Consider the following 16945-nt stretch of genomic DNA (forward strand, 5'->3'; position numbering starts at 1 on the left):
AGTTATCGTAAACGTTGTTTAATTTATTCATTTATTTTGCAGCTTTGTGCTCATCTGGCTCAGTTTGCCCTCTGTTTTTACTGAACAGGTCACCGTGGAGAAGGTGTGTGTGACTGATGAGGAAGCAACAGCAAGGTGAGCTTATTCATTCTGTTTTAATGCCGTTTGAGTTAGACTTGGTTCATGGGAGCTGCTGAAAGGACTCGCAGTTCGTTACCTATCGATCCTGTGAAATGGGAGTTTATTGTTTGGCGTGTGACGTTCCTCCACCGTCCGACTGTCCTCCATCAGGCTGCGTTTCACCACAGGTGTGGAGGTCGTGTTCATTGAGCTCTTTCTTTCCTCAGAGAGTTCACGCTGGACGCCTCAGTTGAGATGCCCCATGAGATCAGCAGGCTGCTCTGCACCACCCACAAAGTCCAGATGAAGGTGATTTCTCACACTTAAAACTGCATGTGGCTACACACTTCATCCAAGTCAGAAAGCCTCCGTTTTGGTTTTTTAAACTGGATGGGGCAACTTTTCTACCTGCGAGCTCTAAAAACTTTCACTGTGTCTGAATCATTTTACAAAACTTTGAGTCATCAAAGTATTTTTGGGGAAGCAAACATCACATGTTGATGGTTTTATCACATAGAGGACGGACTGTAAGGCGGTGGTCAGCGTGCTGCCGGGTCAGGTCATGGATTCAGACGGTTTCCAGCTGTCAGTCACTCTGTCGGAGGTCCACCTGCCCAGGATGTGGGTGGAGAAACACCCCGACAAGGAGAGCCAGGTCAGTCTCGTCCTCCCTCCTCCTTTCCCTGCCGCACGCCTTCCTCAGCGCTTCTCCTCTCTCCTGCAGGCCTGCATGCTGGTGTTCTACCCAGACTTTGACTCGGGCTCCGGGTCCGGACACAGGGAGGTCGTCCTGCTGTTGGACACCTCTGAGTCCATGAGGGGGGAGTCGCTCCGCTCAGCTCAGAGAATCGCCCTGCAGGTTCTCAGAAAGCTCGACAACAACCTCAACGTCAACGTCATTCTGTTTGGCACAGGTCGGTTTCATGGGATTTACAAAGAGGAAATACGAGCTCGAATACAGAAATATAAAACTGCATGAACCGGTGTGTGAAGCACGGGCGGAACCAGAACTTCTTTAGCTTTGTTGTTAGTTCAGGCTGTTTGGCATCTGAAAACTTTCTGCTATTGAAAATCAGACTTCTGTCGCCTTTAATGACGCAGACCGGACCTGAAAAGCTGAGCAGAACTTCAGTCAAGTTCAGTTTTCCTGACTGTTTCTGTTTGTGGCTGTCAGATCACACGGAGGCTTTCCTCAGCGCACAGCCGCTCAGTGAAGCTCATCAGGCAGCCGAGAGCTTCATCAAGGTGAGTTCTGATTAAAAACTGAAAGTGGTGGAATCGTTCATCAGAGAGAATGCTGACCGTCCAAAGACCGGGAGGCTTTATTATTGTTGGACTCACGAAGGAACCAGAAATAGTTCCAAGGTTCAACGACAGAAAGTTTATAGAAGCCAGAAATAAATATCAGACATCACTTCTACTACTGTTAAAGAGTCCCGACCCAGAGTCCCGACCCAGAGTCCCAAACCAGAGTCCCGACCCAGGGTCCCAAACCAGAGTCCCGACCCAGAGTCCCGACCCAGGGTCCCAAACCAGAGTCCCGACCCAGGGTCCCAAACCAGAGTCCCGACCCAGAGTCCCGACCCAGGGTCCCAAACCAGAGTCCCAAACTAGAGTCCCGACCCAGGGTCCCAAACCAGAGTCCCGACCCAGAGTCCCAAACCAGAGACCCAAACCAGAGTCCCGACCCAGGGTCCCAAACCAGAGTCCCAAACTAGAGTCCCGACCCAGGGTCCCAAACCAGGGTCCCAAACTAGAGTCCCGACCCAGGGTCCCAAACCAGAGTCCCGACCCAGAGTCCCGACCCAGAGTCCCAAACCAGAGTCCCGACCCAGAGTCCCAAACCAGAGTCCCGACCCAGAGTCCCAAACCAGAGTCCCGACCTAGGGTCCCGACCCAGGGTCCCAAACCAGAGACCCAAACCAGAGTCCCGACCCAGAGTCCCGACCCAGAGTCCCGACCCAGAGTCCCAAACCAGAGTCCCAAACCAGAGTCCCAAACCAGAGTCCCGACCCAGGGTCCCAAACTAGAGTCCCGACCCAGGGTCCCGACCCAGGGTCCCAGACCAGGGTCCCAAACTACAGTTCGTACCCAGGGTCCCAAACTAGAGTTCGTACCCAGGGTCCCAAACCAGAAGAATGTGTTTTTTCTGTGTTCAGCCACTTAACTCTGACCTATGAACCATTCAGGCAGAAAAAAGGCTCCTAACTCAAGGGATGAACCAGTGTTGTGTCGACACAGAACAGACAACTTAGCAAAGAAGCCATTTTAAACTGGATCTTTAGGCACTTTGTTACTAGCAGCCTGTCACAAAGACACATCAACAAGGTGAGCTATTGTTAGCATTACAGAGGTATGACGGAGGTGTTTTATGGGATGTGTTTTTATTCAAATAAACAGTTTTTATTCCCTGACACAGAAAGTTGATATCTGCTGTAAAAAAGCCTTATTTGAATCTTCTTCTTAGTATCATGTCTCTAGGTATTCTCACCAGTCCACAGACATCATCAGTAACCGGCCTCCTCTGCCTCTTATCAGCACTGCTGTCCAGTAGGGGGCAGCACGGAGCTGTGGCGCCCCCTGCAGGCGCTCAGCCTGCTGCCGCCGTCCCGCGGGGTCAGGAATCTGCTGCTGCTGTCGGACGGCCACATCCAGGACGCAGCGGTCACTCTGGAGCTGCTCAGAGACAACGCCGAGCACAGCCGCCTCTTCACCTGCGGCCTCAGGTGTGAACGGGGGTCAGAGGTCGCCCTTATTCATATGGTTTCTGTTCATACTCAGTTACCAGACGAAGGTGTGTCTTTTCAGCTCAACAGCCAACCGCCACATGCTGAGAGCCTTGGCACAGGCAGGGGGCGGAGCCTACGAGTTCTTTGATGCAAAAACCAAGCACACCTGGGCAGAAAAGGTGAGAACTTCCCCTGATCAGAGGTGAGGAGTTTGCTTCACATGAGAGGGGGCGGGGGTTACCGCCATGAATACCATCGGTAACCTCCCACTTAGATTGGTCATAGAAAACAGTCAGGAAGTGCACAGGTTTTTTTGTTATGTTTTATGCATTTAGCAGACGTTTTTATCCAAAGCGACTTACAGGTAGGCAGGTAGGGTAAGGGGGCCTTGCCTAAGGACCCCTACTGGGGAAACTTTCATGCAGGGGATTTGAACCCAGGCCTCCCCCAAGAAAGGGGGCGGAGCCTACGAGTTCTTTGACACAAAAACCAAGCACACCTGGGCAGAAAAGGTGAGAACTTCCCCGGACCAGAGGTGAGGAGTTTGCTTCACATAGAAAACAGTCAGGAAGTGCACAGGTTCACAACCTCTCAAAAGGAACCAAATGCATTTCTAACAGTGAAATCTATGATTATCCCTTTGAGGCAGGGATTATGGGGAGGTGTTTATCTGACAGCCTGATAGGGAGGAGCAGATACCTCAGCTCAGCGGGAGCATCCTGCTTATGAGATGCAGCTGCAACACAGTCCTGGAGGAATGAGGCGTAAACGCCTGACTGAACTGAAAACTTCCCAGATATCATTAAACTGTTGAACTGGCAGTAAAGCCGAGGTGCTTTTAGGTCATCACAGGGAAAACTCTAACGAGGCTCCAGATGAACTTTGCTGCTAAGCTGAGATGCGGTGAAACTTCCACATTTAATGAGTGTGTTCCTCCTGCAGGTGGAGCGGCAGGTGGAGCGCATGTCGTCTGTCAGCTGCAGCTCGGTGTCGGTGAAGTGGCAGCAGTTTAACCCGACCGCTCCTTCTCCCGTACAAGCACCCAAGCAGCTGCAGGCGCTGTTCAGTGACTGCCCCACTCTGGTTTACGGATTCGTGCCGCACTGCACTCAGGTAGGCAGCCCAGACATGTGACTGTAAACCTTTTAAATCATGGGATGCAGCCTCCCTCAGCAGAGACGACAGCCTTTCCAAACTGTCCTGATTTAATCCTCATTTCTTTCTGTTGTCAGGAAACAGGTGAAACAGAGTTTTTTCTCAGTTCTCAGCAGCTTTAAAGTGAATATCTGGTCTGAGCTCCTTTATTCTCCAACACAGCCTGAACCCTCTGAGACAAGCTTTCTGTCATTTCTTTAAGGAGTCTTCAGGAATAGTTCTCCAGGCTTCTTGAAGGACATCCCAAAGCTCTTCTTTGGATGTGGGCTGCCTTTTGTTCCGTTCTCTGTCAGATGATCCCACACTGCTTCAATAATGTTGAGGTCCGGGCTCTGGGGAGGATTCATCCCTCCATAAGACCTGTTGCCACTGATTTTCAGTCCACTTCTTGTGTCATTTGGCACAGCTCAGCCTTTTCTCCCTGTTTCCCTTCCTTAAGAACGGCTTCTTTAAGGACACACTCAAAGTTTCTCTGAGTATTGCACCATCTGACCTTGGGATGAACTTGCTGGGACGTCCACTCCTGGGAATGTTTCCACCTGCGAATAATCATGTAAAAACCAATGACTGCAAGGTGCCCAGGTCCTGTGGCTGCAGAACCAGCCCAGATCATCAGCCCTCCACCACCGTGCTTGACAGCTGGTATGAGGTGTTTGTGCTGATATGCTGTGTTTGGTTTCCTCCAAACGTGCTGCTGTGCATTAGGACCAAACATCTCCACTTTGCTCTGGTCTTTTTAGAGAGAAGAGGCTTTCTCCTGCAGCCCTTCCAAACAAGCCATCCTTGTTCAGTCTTTTTCTAACTGTGCTGTCATGACCTTTAACCTTTAACATGCTAACTGAGGCCTGTAGAGTCTGAGATGTATGACCCTTAACCTTTAACATGCTAACTGAGGCCTGTAGAGTCTGAGATGTAGCTCTGGGCTTTTTCACCTTGGGGTGACCTTTAACCTTTAACATGCTAACTGAGGCCTGTAGAGTCTGAGATGTAGCTCTGGGCTTTTTCACCTTAGGGTGACCTTTAACCTTTAACATGCTAACTGAGGCCTGGAGAGTCTGAGATGTAGCTCTGGGCTTCTTCACCTTGGGGTGACCTTTAACCTTTAACATGCTAACTGAGGCCTGGAGAGTCTGAGATGTAGCTCTGGGCTTTTTCACCTTGGGGTGACCTTTATCCTTTAGCATGCTAACTGAGGCCTGTAGAGTCTGAGATGTAGCTCTGGGCTTCTTCACCTTGGGGTGACCTTTAACCTTTAGCATGCTAACTGAGGCCTGTAGAGTCTGAGATGTAGCTCTGGGCTTTTTCACCTTGGGGTGACCTTTAACCTTTAGCATGCTAACTGAGGCCTGTAGAGTCTGAGATGTAGCTCTGGGCTTTTTCACCTTGGGGTGACCTTTAACCTTTAGCATGCTAACTGAGGCCTGGAGAGTCTGAGATGTAGCTCTGGGCTTTTTCACCTTGGGGTGACCTTTGACCTTTAGCATGCTAACTGAGGCCTGTAGAGTCTGAGATGTAGCTCTGGGCTTTTTCACCTTGGGGTGACCTTTAACCTTTAACATGCTAACGGAGGCCTGTAGAGTCTGAGATGTAGCTCTGGGCTTCTTCACCTTGGGGTGACCTTTAACCTTTAACATGCTAACTGAGGCCTGGAGAGTCTGAGATGTAGCTCTGGGCTTTTTCCCCTTGGGGTGACCTTTAACCTTTAACATGCTAACTGAGGCCTGTAGAGTCTGAGATGTAGCTCTGGGCTTTTTCACCTTGGGGTGACCTTTAACCTTTAACATGCTAACTGGGGCCTGGAGAGTCTGAGATGTAGCTCTGGGCTTCTTCACCTTGGGGTGACCTTTAACCTTTAGCATGCTAACTGAGGCCTGTAGAGTCTGAGATGTAGCTCTGGGCTTCTTCACCTTGGGGTGACCTTGCTGGGACGTCCACTCCTGGGAAGATTGACAGCTGTCCTGAATGTTTTCCACTTGTGAATAATCTTTCTCTCTGTAGAATGATGGACTCCAGATAGTCTGGAAATGGCCTTATAACCCTTCCCAGACCGATGGGCAGCAGCAGCTGCTTCTCTGAGATCGTTGCTGATGCCAGACTTTTTTTCTCATGCAGGCAACTCTTCTTGGAAACTTGTGTGGTCAGGAGCTGAAAACCATGGTGTCAACCAGTGAGCTGCAGAAGACCAGAGGCACAGTAAGAGCTCCCTCATGCACACCATCTGTCACTAAAAGGCTAAAAACAAGCAGGCAGTGACTTCTGTGATGTGTGTTCAGTTCCTCCACAAGCTCACGGCGAGGGCCCTCATCAGGGATTATGAGGACGGAAACCTGGAAACCACCGAAGCTGAGCACGAGGTACATTTTAGTGTGAGTGAGTCAGACCAAAGTGGAATCTCTGCTACATGCGACGCGTTTCTGCTGTTTCAGGGTAAGAAAGCAGAGCTGAAGTCCTTCATCACTGAGTTGAGCAAAGAGTTCTCCATCTTGTCTCAGTTCACCAGCTTCGTGGCCATCGAGGAGAGGGTTCGTTTCTTCTGACTTCACTCACTTTGCTCTCTGGATGTCAGGGATTTATCTGAATTCAGACCCAAATGGTTTCATGGTTGCAGGACTCTGAGCAGGCGGAGGACGGCGTCACAGACATCCCAAAGCTGATGGCAGAGGAGGACGTGGACATCCTCCCTTACATCAGCTGGACTTCAGTGAGAACACGCTTTTTCACACGATTCAAACCTGTCTCACCTGTGATTACAGGCCAGATCTGAGGTGGGATAGAGTCCCAGGGCTGATCCCTGAGGCATCCCACGTAGCAAAGAAGCCATTTTAAATTGGATCTTTGCGTCACAAAGACACATCTGTTGCCGTTTCAAACTGTGATGTGATTTTATGTCACAATAGAATGATATATAGGTACCAGTCATGATGTTAAAAAGGCTGAATGCCCTGTTGATGAGACACATGGTTCCATCATGATTTGATCTGATAAAATCAAACATGCTGACTGATTTTGTTCAACTAGCTCCAGTTTTATTAGGATTTAGCAGAGTTTTTATGTCCATAATGTGCTAAAACGTTAACGTGAATGCTGCCAGGCATCATCTGAGTGCTGGAAATCAGATGTTGAAACGCTTTAACTAACCCTAAAGTAGAAGATTGTTGAAGCCGTGCACAGATCTGCTCACAGTTCATGAGACAACAGTCGGTTTCTCCTGTATATTCACAGTAACTCACCCTGTGGGCTCATTTCTGCAGGGCTCCAGCTTGGATGAGAGTTCCTCCTATGAGAGCGATGAGGAAGACGAGGTGACTGATTTTGCTGAATCAGCAGAAATTTATGGAACTAGAATTCAGTGAAAAACTCCTCTGATGTCTGCATACGTTCATGTTGTAGGACACCAATGATCTCCTCCTGGCTGAGGATCATTATGATGTAAGTCCCTTTACACACACATCTGCACATATCAGTGTTTCCAGGGCAACAGATGCAGAAAATACTCTTTGAATGTGAATCTGTTTCAGGTGGAAACTGAAGAACTGACTTATTAGAAGCTAATGATGCTAAATGAATGTGTTGACTGTTCAGAGCAGGAGGAGATGAAACGTTCCTCAGTGCACGTTAACCTGCATGTGTGCCACATGCTGTGCTGATGATGGACTGCAGAAACACAGCTGAACCTCACAGGAACACGGACTCAGAGGCTGCTGACAGCTTTTAGCAGTCAGTCACAGGCAGATTCCCGCCTCCAGAAACTTCCTGGCAGTTGGAAACTCCTTCTGTGTCATAATCCTGCAGACTGAATGCTGGGATAGATGCAACTTACAGTGTGCTCCTGGGAAGATGGAGACCGACCTTCTTCTGAATGAACAGTGCTGAGCCAAAGTCCTGCTGCTGAGGCATCATGTCAGACAGATAAAACCCTTTTCTGCTCTCCATGGTAGAACCTGACTGGTCCAACAGAAGGACAGTTTCCTTCCTGCTGCTGAGGCATCATGTCAGACAGATAAATCATCCAGACCCTCCCCTCGCTCCCACCTCCTCCAGCTGCCCTGCGGGACACCAAGGCGTTCAACAAGTCTACTCTGTGCCCTGGGGGCCATGTCTGAAACGCCTGGGATGCCCGAGCAGACGCCTGAACCGGCTGAACTGACCTTTAGACGTGGAGGAACATTATTTCAGCTCCGACCCACAGCTGATGGCCATGAGTGAAGCCTGGAATCACTGTGGATCCGGCCACCAATCGCCCCCATTTCTGTACAGTATGGTTATGCTGAAACTCGCTCCCAACCCGGAGTGGACATCCGCCTTTTATCACTTTGCAGCAGCAGCAGTGCTGCCTTTCTTAATGAAGCCAGCAGAATCTCTGCAATCAGCCCTCGGCTGTGCCTGGAAAAGCAGTTTCTAAATGTCCTGATCAGAAGTGGGGAGTACTGTCACCCAATGGCTCGTGACAAAAGACCCTGCACCCCGTTCTCCCAAAGCACCTCCCACAGGACACAGCGAGGGACACAAGCTTTCTCCAGGTATACACCAAAGACTGGATGCCGTGCACCCCCCAGCCGTGTGAGGGTAAAGATCTGACCAGAATCAAAAGGACTTTGCTTCTGCTGAGTCTGCAGTTCAACATTCTTCCTTCCTTTCCATCGTGGTCGTCCTCTGGTCTTCTCCATCAGGTGGAAACAGCACCTCAGGATAAATGTCCTCCAGCCCAGGGACCGCTCACCCCGCACCTCCCAGGCCTCGGCTCCATTATGATAGAAGCTTATTATTCCATATCACTCCTGTTAGGAAGCTTTGGGCAGTATTTCTCCCACTTCCAGATGATGTCCCCAGTGGGCCGAGTTCTGCTGTCAGTGGATGAGAGAACTTGTTGTTGATGGGTCTGTATTTGTGTCTGTTACAGAGTGATGGAGATGAATATGGAGAGGAGGGCGCATTGTGTTGTGCACGCATCAGACGCTCTTCGGTTAGTACCTTCACAAATCAAATCTGCACAACTTGGTGATCTCTGGGTGCAGGAAATCTAGAAAAGGTATTTTTAGCCGAAGCTGGAGTCTGATCTGGTGATAGTTACATAAAGAGTTGGTAAGAATACAACATTAAATCAGAAAAGGTTTGGATTATATGGAAAAGAGTTTTAAAAATGCAGAAACTCCTGCATTTACTTGACTTAGCTTCACTGTGGACGGTTTGAATCCAACAACTTCATTCCTCTTAATTAAAGTGCATCATTTCAGAGCTGCAACACTTTGCAAACAGTGTCAGACAACAGTGAGGAGGTAACATGATGATCATGACTCGGTTCCACACGGTCAGAGGCGGCGTCCACTTCTCTGGGCTCGGAGGCGTCTGGGATGGACCGTCACACGGTGGAAACGTGTGCTGTGGTCAGACCCATCAGTATTCCACATCTTTGCTGGAAGAAATGGAGCAAAGAGCAAAAGCAGCATCCAGCCTGCTGTCAGCAACCAGTCCCTGCAGCCAGGCTCTGTGATGGTATGGGGTTGGATCAGGGGGCAAAGCTCATTTCCACTTCTGTGACGGCAGCATTAATGCAGAAAAGTTCCCTGAGATTTTACAGCAACATATGCTGCCTTCAAGGCCACATCTTTTCCTGGGACGTCCCAGCATTGTTCAAGCAGACCATGGAAAACCACATTCTGCCACATTCCAGAGGCCTGGCTGAGGAAGAAGAGGTACGGGTGCTGGACTGGCTGCCTGCAGTCCTGACCTGTCCCCAGCAGAGAAACAACCACCCCCCCGCACTGCTGCACACCTTAAGACCTGTTTAAGGAGGAATGGGACAAAATAACAGCTGGAACTCTGCATCACCTGGTTTCCTCAGAGTCAGAGCGGCTTTAAGTGTTGGCAGAAGGACACAAAGTGGGAAAAGGTTCACTGACTTTATGGGATGCTGCAGGTCTGAGGTGTAGAAATGATGTTTGTTCACAGATTAAATGAAGCTGAACAGGAAATCTGTTGAGTTCAGACTGTCTGACAGGAAGTAAAAGTAAGAGAAAACATCAAAATAACGGTTTTCTTCATCTGCTTTTACAGAAAACTATCCCAAGTTTTTCCAATTTGTGGCTGTAAAAGTTATTCTAAGCCTTTTAAGAAGGTTATAACATGTAAAACTGATCAGTTTAGTCTGTTTATGGGGTTGACAGAATGAGTAAAGGCTGAAAATCAACCCATACAACCACCCCCCCGCCCTGCTGCACACCTTAAGACCTGTTTAAGGAAGAATGGGACAAAATAACAGCTGGAACTCTGCATCACCTGGTTTCCTCAGAGTCAGAACGGCTTTAAGTGTTGGCAGAAGGAAACAAAGTGGGAAAAGGTTCACTGACTTTATGGGATGCTGCAGGTCTGAGGTGTAGAAATGATGTTTGTTACCAGATTAAATGAAGCTGAACAGGAAACATGTTGAGTTCAGACTGTCTGACAGGAAGTAAAAGTAAGAGAAAACATCAAAATAACTGTTTTCTTCATCTGCTTTTGCAGAAAACTATCCCAAGTTTTTCCAATTTGTGGCTGTAAAAGTTATTTTAAGCCTTTTAGGAATGTTATAACATGTAAAACTGATCAGTTTAGTCTGTTTATGGGGTTGACAGAATGAGTAAAGGCTGAAAATAGAGGAATGGGACAAAATAACAGCTGGAACTCTGCATCACCTGGTTTCCTCAGAGTCAGAGCGGCTTTAAGTGTTGGCAGAAGGAAACAAAGTGGGAAAAGGTTCACTGACTTTATGGGATGCTGCAGGTCTGAGGTGTAGAAATGATGTTTGTTACCAGATTAAATGAAGCTGATCAGACAAAGCATTGAATTGAACTGGTCACATTTAAACATGTTACTGACAGCTGGAAGGTTTCTGTGGGACCTGCTGTAACTTATTCAGTTTTTTCCTCATTCACAGACTCTAACCTCAGAGGGGAACTTCAGCTCGAGAACAAGTAATCGCTTTGAATCTGATGTCACGTTGGCTTTCATTCAAGACTCAGCTCCTCCTCCTCCTCCTCCTCCTGTGGGTCTTACAATGAGAGGTCAGTCGGCTGAACTTGACTTTGAAAGTGAAGAAAGTGACGACGATATGGCACATCGACTATATGACGTTCCAAGGATTAAAGCTACGGGCTTCTCCTTTGGACAACTGACAAGTTCCTCCAGTGAGGTTAATGAGTTAATGTTGGGGCACGGACAACATGTTCAGGTAACAACCAGCATGAACTGGTCACATTTAGAGAAAACATGCATGTTACTGACAGCTGGAAGGTTTCTGTGGGACCTGCTGTAACTTATTCAGTTTTTTCCTCATTCACAGACTCTGTGTGGGGAAATCTCAGAGGGGAACTTCAGCTTGAGATCAAGTAATCGCCTTGAATCTGATGTCACGTTGGCTTTCATTCAAGACTCAGCTCCTCCTCCTCCTCCTCCTCCTGTGGGTCTTACAGTGAGAGGTCAGTCGGCTGAACTTGACTTTGAAAGTGAAGAAAGTGACGACGATGTGGGATTTGGACTATATGATGACGTTCCAAGGATTAAAGCTACGGGCTTCTCCTTTGGACAACTAACCGGTTCCTCCAGTTCAGTGCTGCAGAAGCATTTTGTACCTCCTTCAGGTGAAGTTGGTTTCCTCAAAAGTTCCCCACAACAGAAGTTTACGATGGGTCGAAAGAGAGAAGCCATCCGATACCTGCCCAAGGTTTTTGGCTGTCAGGGTCGAGCTTCTCCCTCCGATCCAGCTGGTCCAGCTGGTCCAGCTCGTCCGTTCTCTGAGTGAGTCCGAAACACAGAACAACCTCAACACTTGATGTAAATGAAAGTTATTGACCTCATCAGCTGTGTTTGTGAGCCTCCACACCCCTAAAACATTTCTGTTTCAGCTGGAAGTCTGCAGCGCTGAAGCACAAGTGGGGAAACATCTTCCAGCTGCAGCGCTCGGTGAGATATTTGGAGTTTTCTTTGGGTTTCAGTGGCCAGATGACAAAAAGCTGCTCTGAGCTTCTTCAGAGTGTCTGTTTGAGATGCAAAACTCTATAGATTTATTGTGTGAACTCGATAAATAAAGACTCAGAACCACAGGATGTTCATTATGTCCTGATACATAAAACCTGAGAAATGAACAAGGATGTTCTGTCTTCATGACATGAAGGAACAGCTGAGTGAGATTATTGCTGTTTTCACATCATTATCCGCTACAAATGTAAGAAAAAGCTCTGGAGCGACGGACTCCACAGATGTAGAAGTTCTAATCCAGCGTTTTAGTCTGGGTCTGCACTGTAACCCAAAGCCTGTCACTGTGGTTCTGATGCTGCAGGAGGGGTTCTGGGAGTTAACCAGCGAACTGGGACAACTGATAAACCTCAACGTGGACGTCTTTGCCAACGTGTTCCTGAAGAACAAAGGGATACGCTCTCTGGGTGAGATCTCTGAGGAGAACTGGCTTTTTATTCCAGATTAAGCAGGAGCATGAGGCCTGAAAGCATGTCGATGACCCGTAGCAGCCGGCCGGCTGAATATTACAGAGTGGCTGCACCTCCTGCTAATTACTGGAATCCAGTGAATGGACCCAGCAGCACAAGGAGTGAATGATTGATTTTGGTTTCGTTACTAACTCTCAGTCCTTTTCCACATGTTTCCCACAGCTTTATCTCCATAAACTCAGTCTTTTATTTTCTCAAGCTGTTTTTAATGAGCAGTTCTGCCCTGCACACGATGGACTGAGTCTCATGTCTGCATCATTTTGGGAGAACAGTTTTGATGAAGTGGGTTGTTGGGACCCTTGTTAGAGCATTTCTGTTGGTTAAATAATCGGTGGAGCAGAGCTCGGCGATATGGCCTAAAATTCACGATATATTGAGCAGTTCACCTCGATAACTACCGCCACTCCTTGCACAAAAAGGTTTGGCCACTAGATGGGGCTGTGGCAGCATCATTTCTCCACACCCAGTTAAAGTGATAATAGCACGATTGTCTATGATGGACCTATTTATTGCAACTATTTCTGTCACTTTAAAAAGGACTGTAAGACCTACAGCGTCTGAAAATAAATGAAGGACTTTTAGTTCAGATTTATTGAACAAGCACAACTGAACAAGTTTAAAAGTATAAAATAATCTGCGTATTAAAATGCAACCATACGTTTTTCTTGGGAACAAGCTGCTGCTCCTCTTCCTCGGCCAGGTCGACCGCCGGCGGCGGCGCTGCAGCTTCAGGTCACCGTCTCTTCCCCTTGTTGCTACAGACTGGATGGGGTGGAGTCAGGTGATGAAGCCCTGACTGTTTCCTGTCCAGAAAGGAGAAAACATTTTATAGGCTGTTGATCAAGAGATTCATGGACAGTTGAGAAACTTCTCCAAATGTCAAAGACTTGCTTTGCTTTGTCTTTGTGCTGTAAAGACCTTCTTTGAGCTTCCTTTCCACATCACTTATTCACATCCTGTTGCTAGGATACGTCCCGATCCTGGACCCGACGGGACCCAGTCCCAAAACCTCTATCACACGACGACATACGCTGAACTACGTGTGCCGCGTCTTAAAGGGACGTGAACACAGCCGAATATACCGACATGAGCCAAATGAATTTAATTAAAATTCGGTTACAGTCGAACTTTCTGTGTCGGTAAATTTCTGGTATTTCGCCCTAACTATCAGGACACTTTCTAGGTTTGTTGTGTCACTGCTGTAGTTTGTGTTTTGGCTGTTGTTGGCACCGACTGTACCAGCTGGGTCACTGTAACTTTAAACCAACCAAATCAAAAGAAACGTCTGCTGGAGCCTCAGAGAAGTGACATCACTGACATCTGCCTGTACCGAGGTGGCAAACTGAGCCACATTTTACATTTGATTCTGACTGTTTGTCTCAAAAAGTTCTGCAGATTGTACTGTAAGTGCGTGTCTGTCTGTGTTAAAGGCACGAAGGCTCATGCAGACATCCTGAGGATGGTGGCAACCCTCCTGGTTCTGCAGCTGATGAGGATGGAGAAGATGGTGGAAGGAAAACTGCTGCAAAGCCTGTTTCGCCTGGAAGAGTCAGAGCTCAGGTCTGCACAACGACACACACATCAGCAGCATAACTGACTTTAGAAAAAGAACCAAAAGTAGAACCTGAAGCAGCAACACTCAGTCAAAGTTTATAGAATCTGCAGCAACAGCTTCTGGAGCTTCTCCAAGCAGCAGGTTACCTGCTGACAGGTGAGGGTGTCAGGATTGGGTATAAAAGCAGCTTCCACCAAAGGTTCAGCCTCTCCAACAAGGATGGGTCGTGGCTCACCGCTTTGGGCCAAACTCCATCAGAGAATCATCAATAAGTTCAGGAAATATTCCTCAGAGTCAGACTGGAAAGAACTTTGGTCTTTCAGCATCTACAGAGCAGAATATTGGGAACAGATTCAGGGAGTCTGGGGAAGTCTCAGTGTGGAAAGGCCAAGGACAGAAAGCCCTGCTGGATGAGCTGGGAGCCCTCAGGCAGCACTGCAGGAGAAACCGTCAGGCCACCATGATCCATACAGCCACATGGGCTCAGGAGGAGCTGGGAAAAGCATTTCCACTCAACACAGTCCACGGCTGCATCCAGAAATGTGAGCTGAAGCTGCATCACACCAGGAGGAAGCCATATATCAGCTCTGAGCAGAACCACGGCCCAGTTCTCTGGACTCCAGCTCATCTCAGAGGGACAGAAAGACAGTGGACACGTGTTCTGTGGGCAGATGAGTCCACGTTTCAGCTGCTTCTGGGAAAAACTGCTGAGAAAGAGCATCCAGCTGTTCTCAGAGGAAGGTTTAAAGCAGCGTCTGTGATGGTCTGGGGCTGCAGCAGAGTCCAGGGCATGGAGGGCTTCATCTGGGTGAAGGTACCACTGATGCATGCTGGATGCTGGAGTTCTGGAGAGACAGATGCTGCCATCAAGGTGGCTTCTGTGGTTATTTCAGCAGGACGATGCCAGACCTCAGATGAGTCCACGTTTCAGCTGCTTTCATCCAGAAATGTCACCTGAAGCTGCATCTCACCAGCAGGAAGCCACACATGACTCTGGGGCAACTTTCACTGAGCGGCTGCAGAACAGCTTAAATTGTCCTGCTTTTTTTGTTTTTCTTTGATCAGATGAAACTCTGACTCTTAGGAAACCCCGTCAGCTTCTGTCAGCCTCCTACCAGTTTGACTGTCTTGGTTGTGAATGCTTGCTGTAGTTGCGCTGAGTGGCTGTGTTTTCCCCTCCAGGCCTGAGCGTTGGGAGCAGGTGAAGAAGGCGGTGGACTGGGTGTGCTGGGCCGACCGGCAGTATCCGTGCATCTGCAGCCGGCTGGAGTTCGGTAAGAGCTGGGAGTCCTCCACCCGTCAGCTGCTTGGCTACGAAGGCCTCCCACCGTTCTCACCTCTCCGGGGACTGGAGCTGCAGACGACGCCGCTGTTTGCTCTTTAAACTGGGATAAAATCAGAGTTTCAGTTTATATTTGTGGGCTTTTCTTTGCCTCATAAAGGATTTTAATTGTCTTCATGCACTGATCAGACTCAAGAAACGGGATCTTTAATCGGGATGGGGCCTTTCTCACAGTATAACTGTCTTTATCAAGCAGGGTGAATATTTATGATTAGGAACTCATGATAAAATGTTCATATTTGTTCAGTTTTTGGCTGAACAAAAGAGTTTAATAATTTCAGTGTTTTTGTGAACAGAATATATTATTACATATATTCACATATACACATGGATGCACGTGCACGTGCACGTGCATGCTTACATTCATACAGAAATATGCATGAATTAATTAAATAAAAAACATACTTTAATATCTCTGAAAGACAATCACTGTATTTTATTTGAGCTACGTGACAGTTTGACCCCCCCCCCCCCCACAGGGAGCTATTCTATATATAAATATATGAATAGAAATACAGAATATATCCTTTGTATCTGTCTGATAACAGTCTTCCTCATTCCTCAGCAGCTGTTCTCATCATCATCATGTTTGTTCAGAAGCTTTCATAGATTAGTCTCTTAAAGTGACACCATTCAGACAGTTTCTCACAGTTGCTATAAAACTTTCATTCATTTGTACAAAAACAACATGTAAACAGTTCATATTTCCCATAGTTTGGGTTTTAGGAGCTTTCTGATGACTGGCTTTTGTGTTTGATACAGTATGAGTCATTTTAATGTTGGACGGACACAGAGATGTCGTAGCGATAGCGTTGCCTGATAGCGCTGCCTGATAGCGCTGCCTGATAGCGTTGCCTGATAGCGTTGCCTGATAGCGTTGACTGATAGCGCTGCCTGATAGCGCTGCCTGATAGCGCTGCCTGATAGCGTTGCCTGATAGCGCTGCCTGATAGCGTTGCCTGATAGCGTTGCCTGATAGCGCTGCCTGATAGCGTTGCCTGATAGCGTTGCCTGATAGCGCTGCCTGATAGCGCTGCCTGATAGCGCTGCCTGATAGCGCTGCCTGATAGCGTTGCCTGATAGCGCTGCCTGATAGCGCTGCCTGATAGCGTTGCCTGATAGCGCTGCCTGATAGCGCTGCTTGATAGGGCTGCCTGATAGCGTTGCCTGATAGCGCTGCCTGATAGCGTTGCCTGATAGCGTTGCCTGATAGCGTTGCCTGATAGCGTTGCCTGATAGCGCTGCCTGATAGCGCTGCCTGATAGCGTTGCCTGATAGCGCTGCCTGATAGCGCTGCCTGATAGCGTTGCCTGATAGCGCTGCCTGATAGCGCTGCTTGATAGGGCTGCCTGATAGCGTTGCCTGATAGCGCTGCCTGATAGCGTTGCCTGATAGCGTTGCCTGATAGCGCTGCCTGATAGCGCTGCCTGCAGGGCTGCCTGATAGCGTTGCCTGATAGTGTTGCCTGCAGCGCTGCCTGATAGCGTTGCCTGATAGCGTTGCCTGATAGCGTTGCCGGATAGCGTTTCCTGATAGCGCTGCCTGATAGCGTTGCCTGATAGCG

General features: G+C 48.3%; 1 protein-coding gene across 1 annotated transcript in view; it reads left to right on the forward strand.

Moving 5' to 3' along the window:
- parp4 (poly (ADP-ribose) polymerase family, member 4) overlaps positions 1 to 15763 on the forward strand; it is an 89255-nt gene extending 73492 nt beyond the window's left edge. The window contains exons 21-41 of the mRNA XM_072397597.1: positions 89 to 135; positions 348 to 429; positions 638 to 775; positions 845 to 1034; positions 1295 to 1365; positions 2659 to 2846; positions 2929 to 3028; positions 3792 to 3962; positions 6117 to 6197; positions 6278 to 6358; positions 6431 to 6526; positions 6613 to 6705; positions 7256 to 7306; positions 7395 to 7433; positions 8905 to 8967; positions 10918 to 11211; positions 11323 to 11777; positions 11885 to 11942; positions 12319 to 12421; positions 13915 to 14044; positions 15222 to 15763. Of these exons, the coding sequence (XP_072253698.1) occupies positions 89 to 135; positions 348 to 429; positions 638 to 775; positions 845 to 1034; positions 1295 to 1365; positions 2659 to 2846; positions 2929 to 3028; positions 3792 to 3962; positions 6117 to 6197; positions 6278 to 6358; positions 6431 to 6526; positions 6613 to 6705; positions 7256 to 7306; positions 7395 to 7433; positions 8905 to 8967; positions 10918 to 11211; positions 11323 to 11777; positions 11885 to 11942; positions 12319 to 12421; positions 13915 to 14044; positions 15222 to 15423 (2733 nt within the window). The 3' untranslated portion in view covers positions 15424 to 15763. The remainder of the gene's footprint in view (positions 1 to 88; positions 136 to 347; positions 430 to 637; positions 776 to 844; positions 1035 to 1294; positions 1366 to 2658; positions 2847 to 2928; positions 3029 to 3791; positions 3963 to 6116; positions 6198 to 6277; positions 6359 to 6430; positions 6527 to 6612; positions 6706 to 7255; positions 7307 to 7394; positions 7434 to 8904; positions 8968 to 10917; positions 11212 to 11322; positions 11778 to 11884; positions 11943 to 12318; positions 12422 to 13914; positions 14045 to 15221) is intronic.
- Positions 15764 to 16945: the final 1182 nt, after the last annotated feature.

This window comes from Leuresthes tenuis, unplaced genomic scaffold, assembly GCF_036924035.1.
Source record: "Leuresthes tenuis unplaced genomic scaffold, fLeuTen1.0.hap1 SCAF_12, whole genome shotgun sequence".
In the NCBI taxonomy this organism is placed as follows: domain Eukaryota; kingdom Metazoa; phylum Chordata; class Actinopteri; order Atheriniformes; family Atherinopsidae; genus Leuresthes; species Leuresthes tenuis.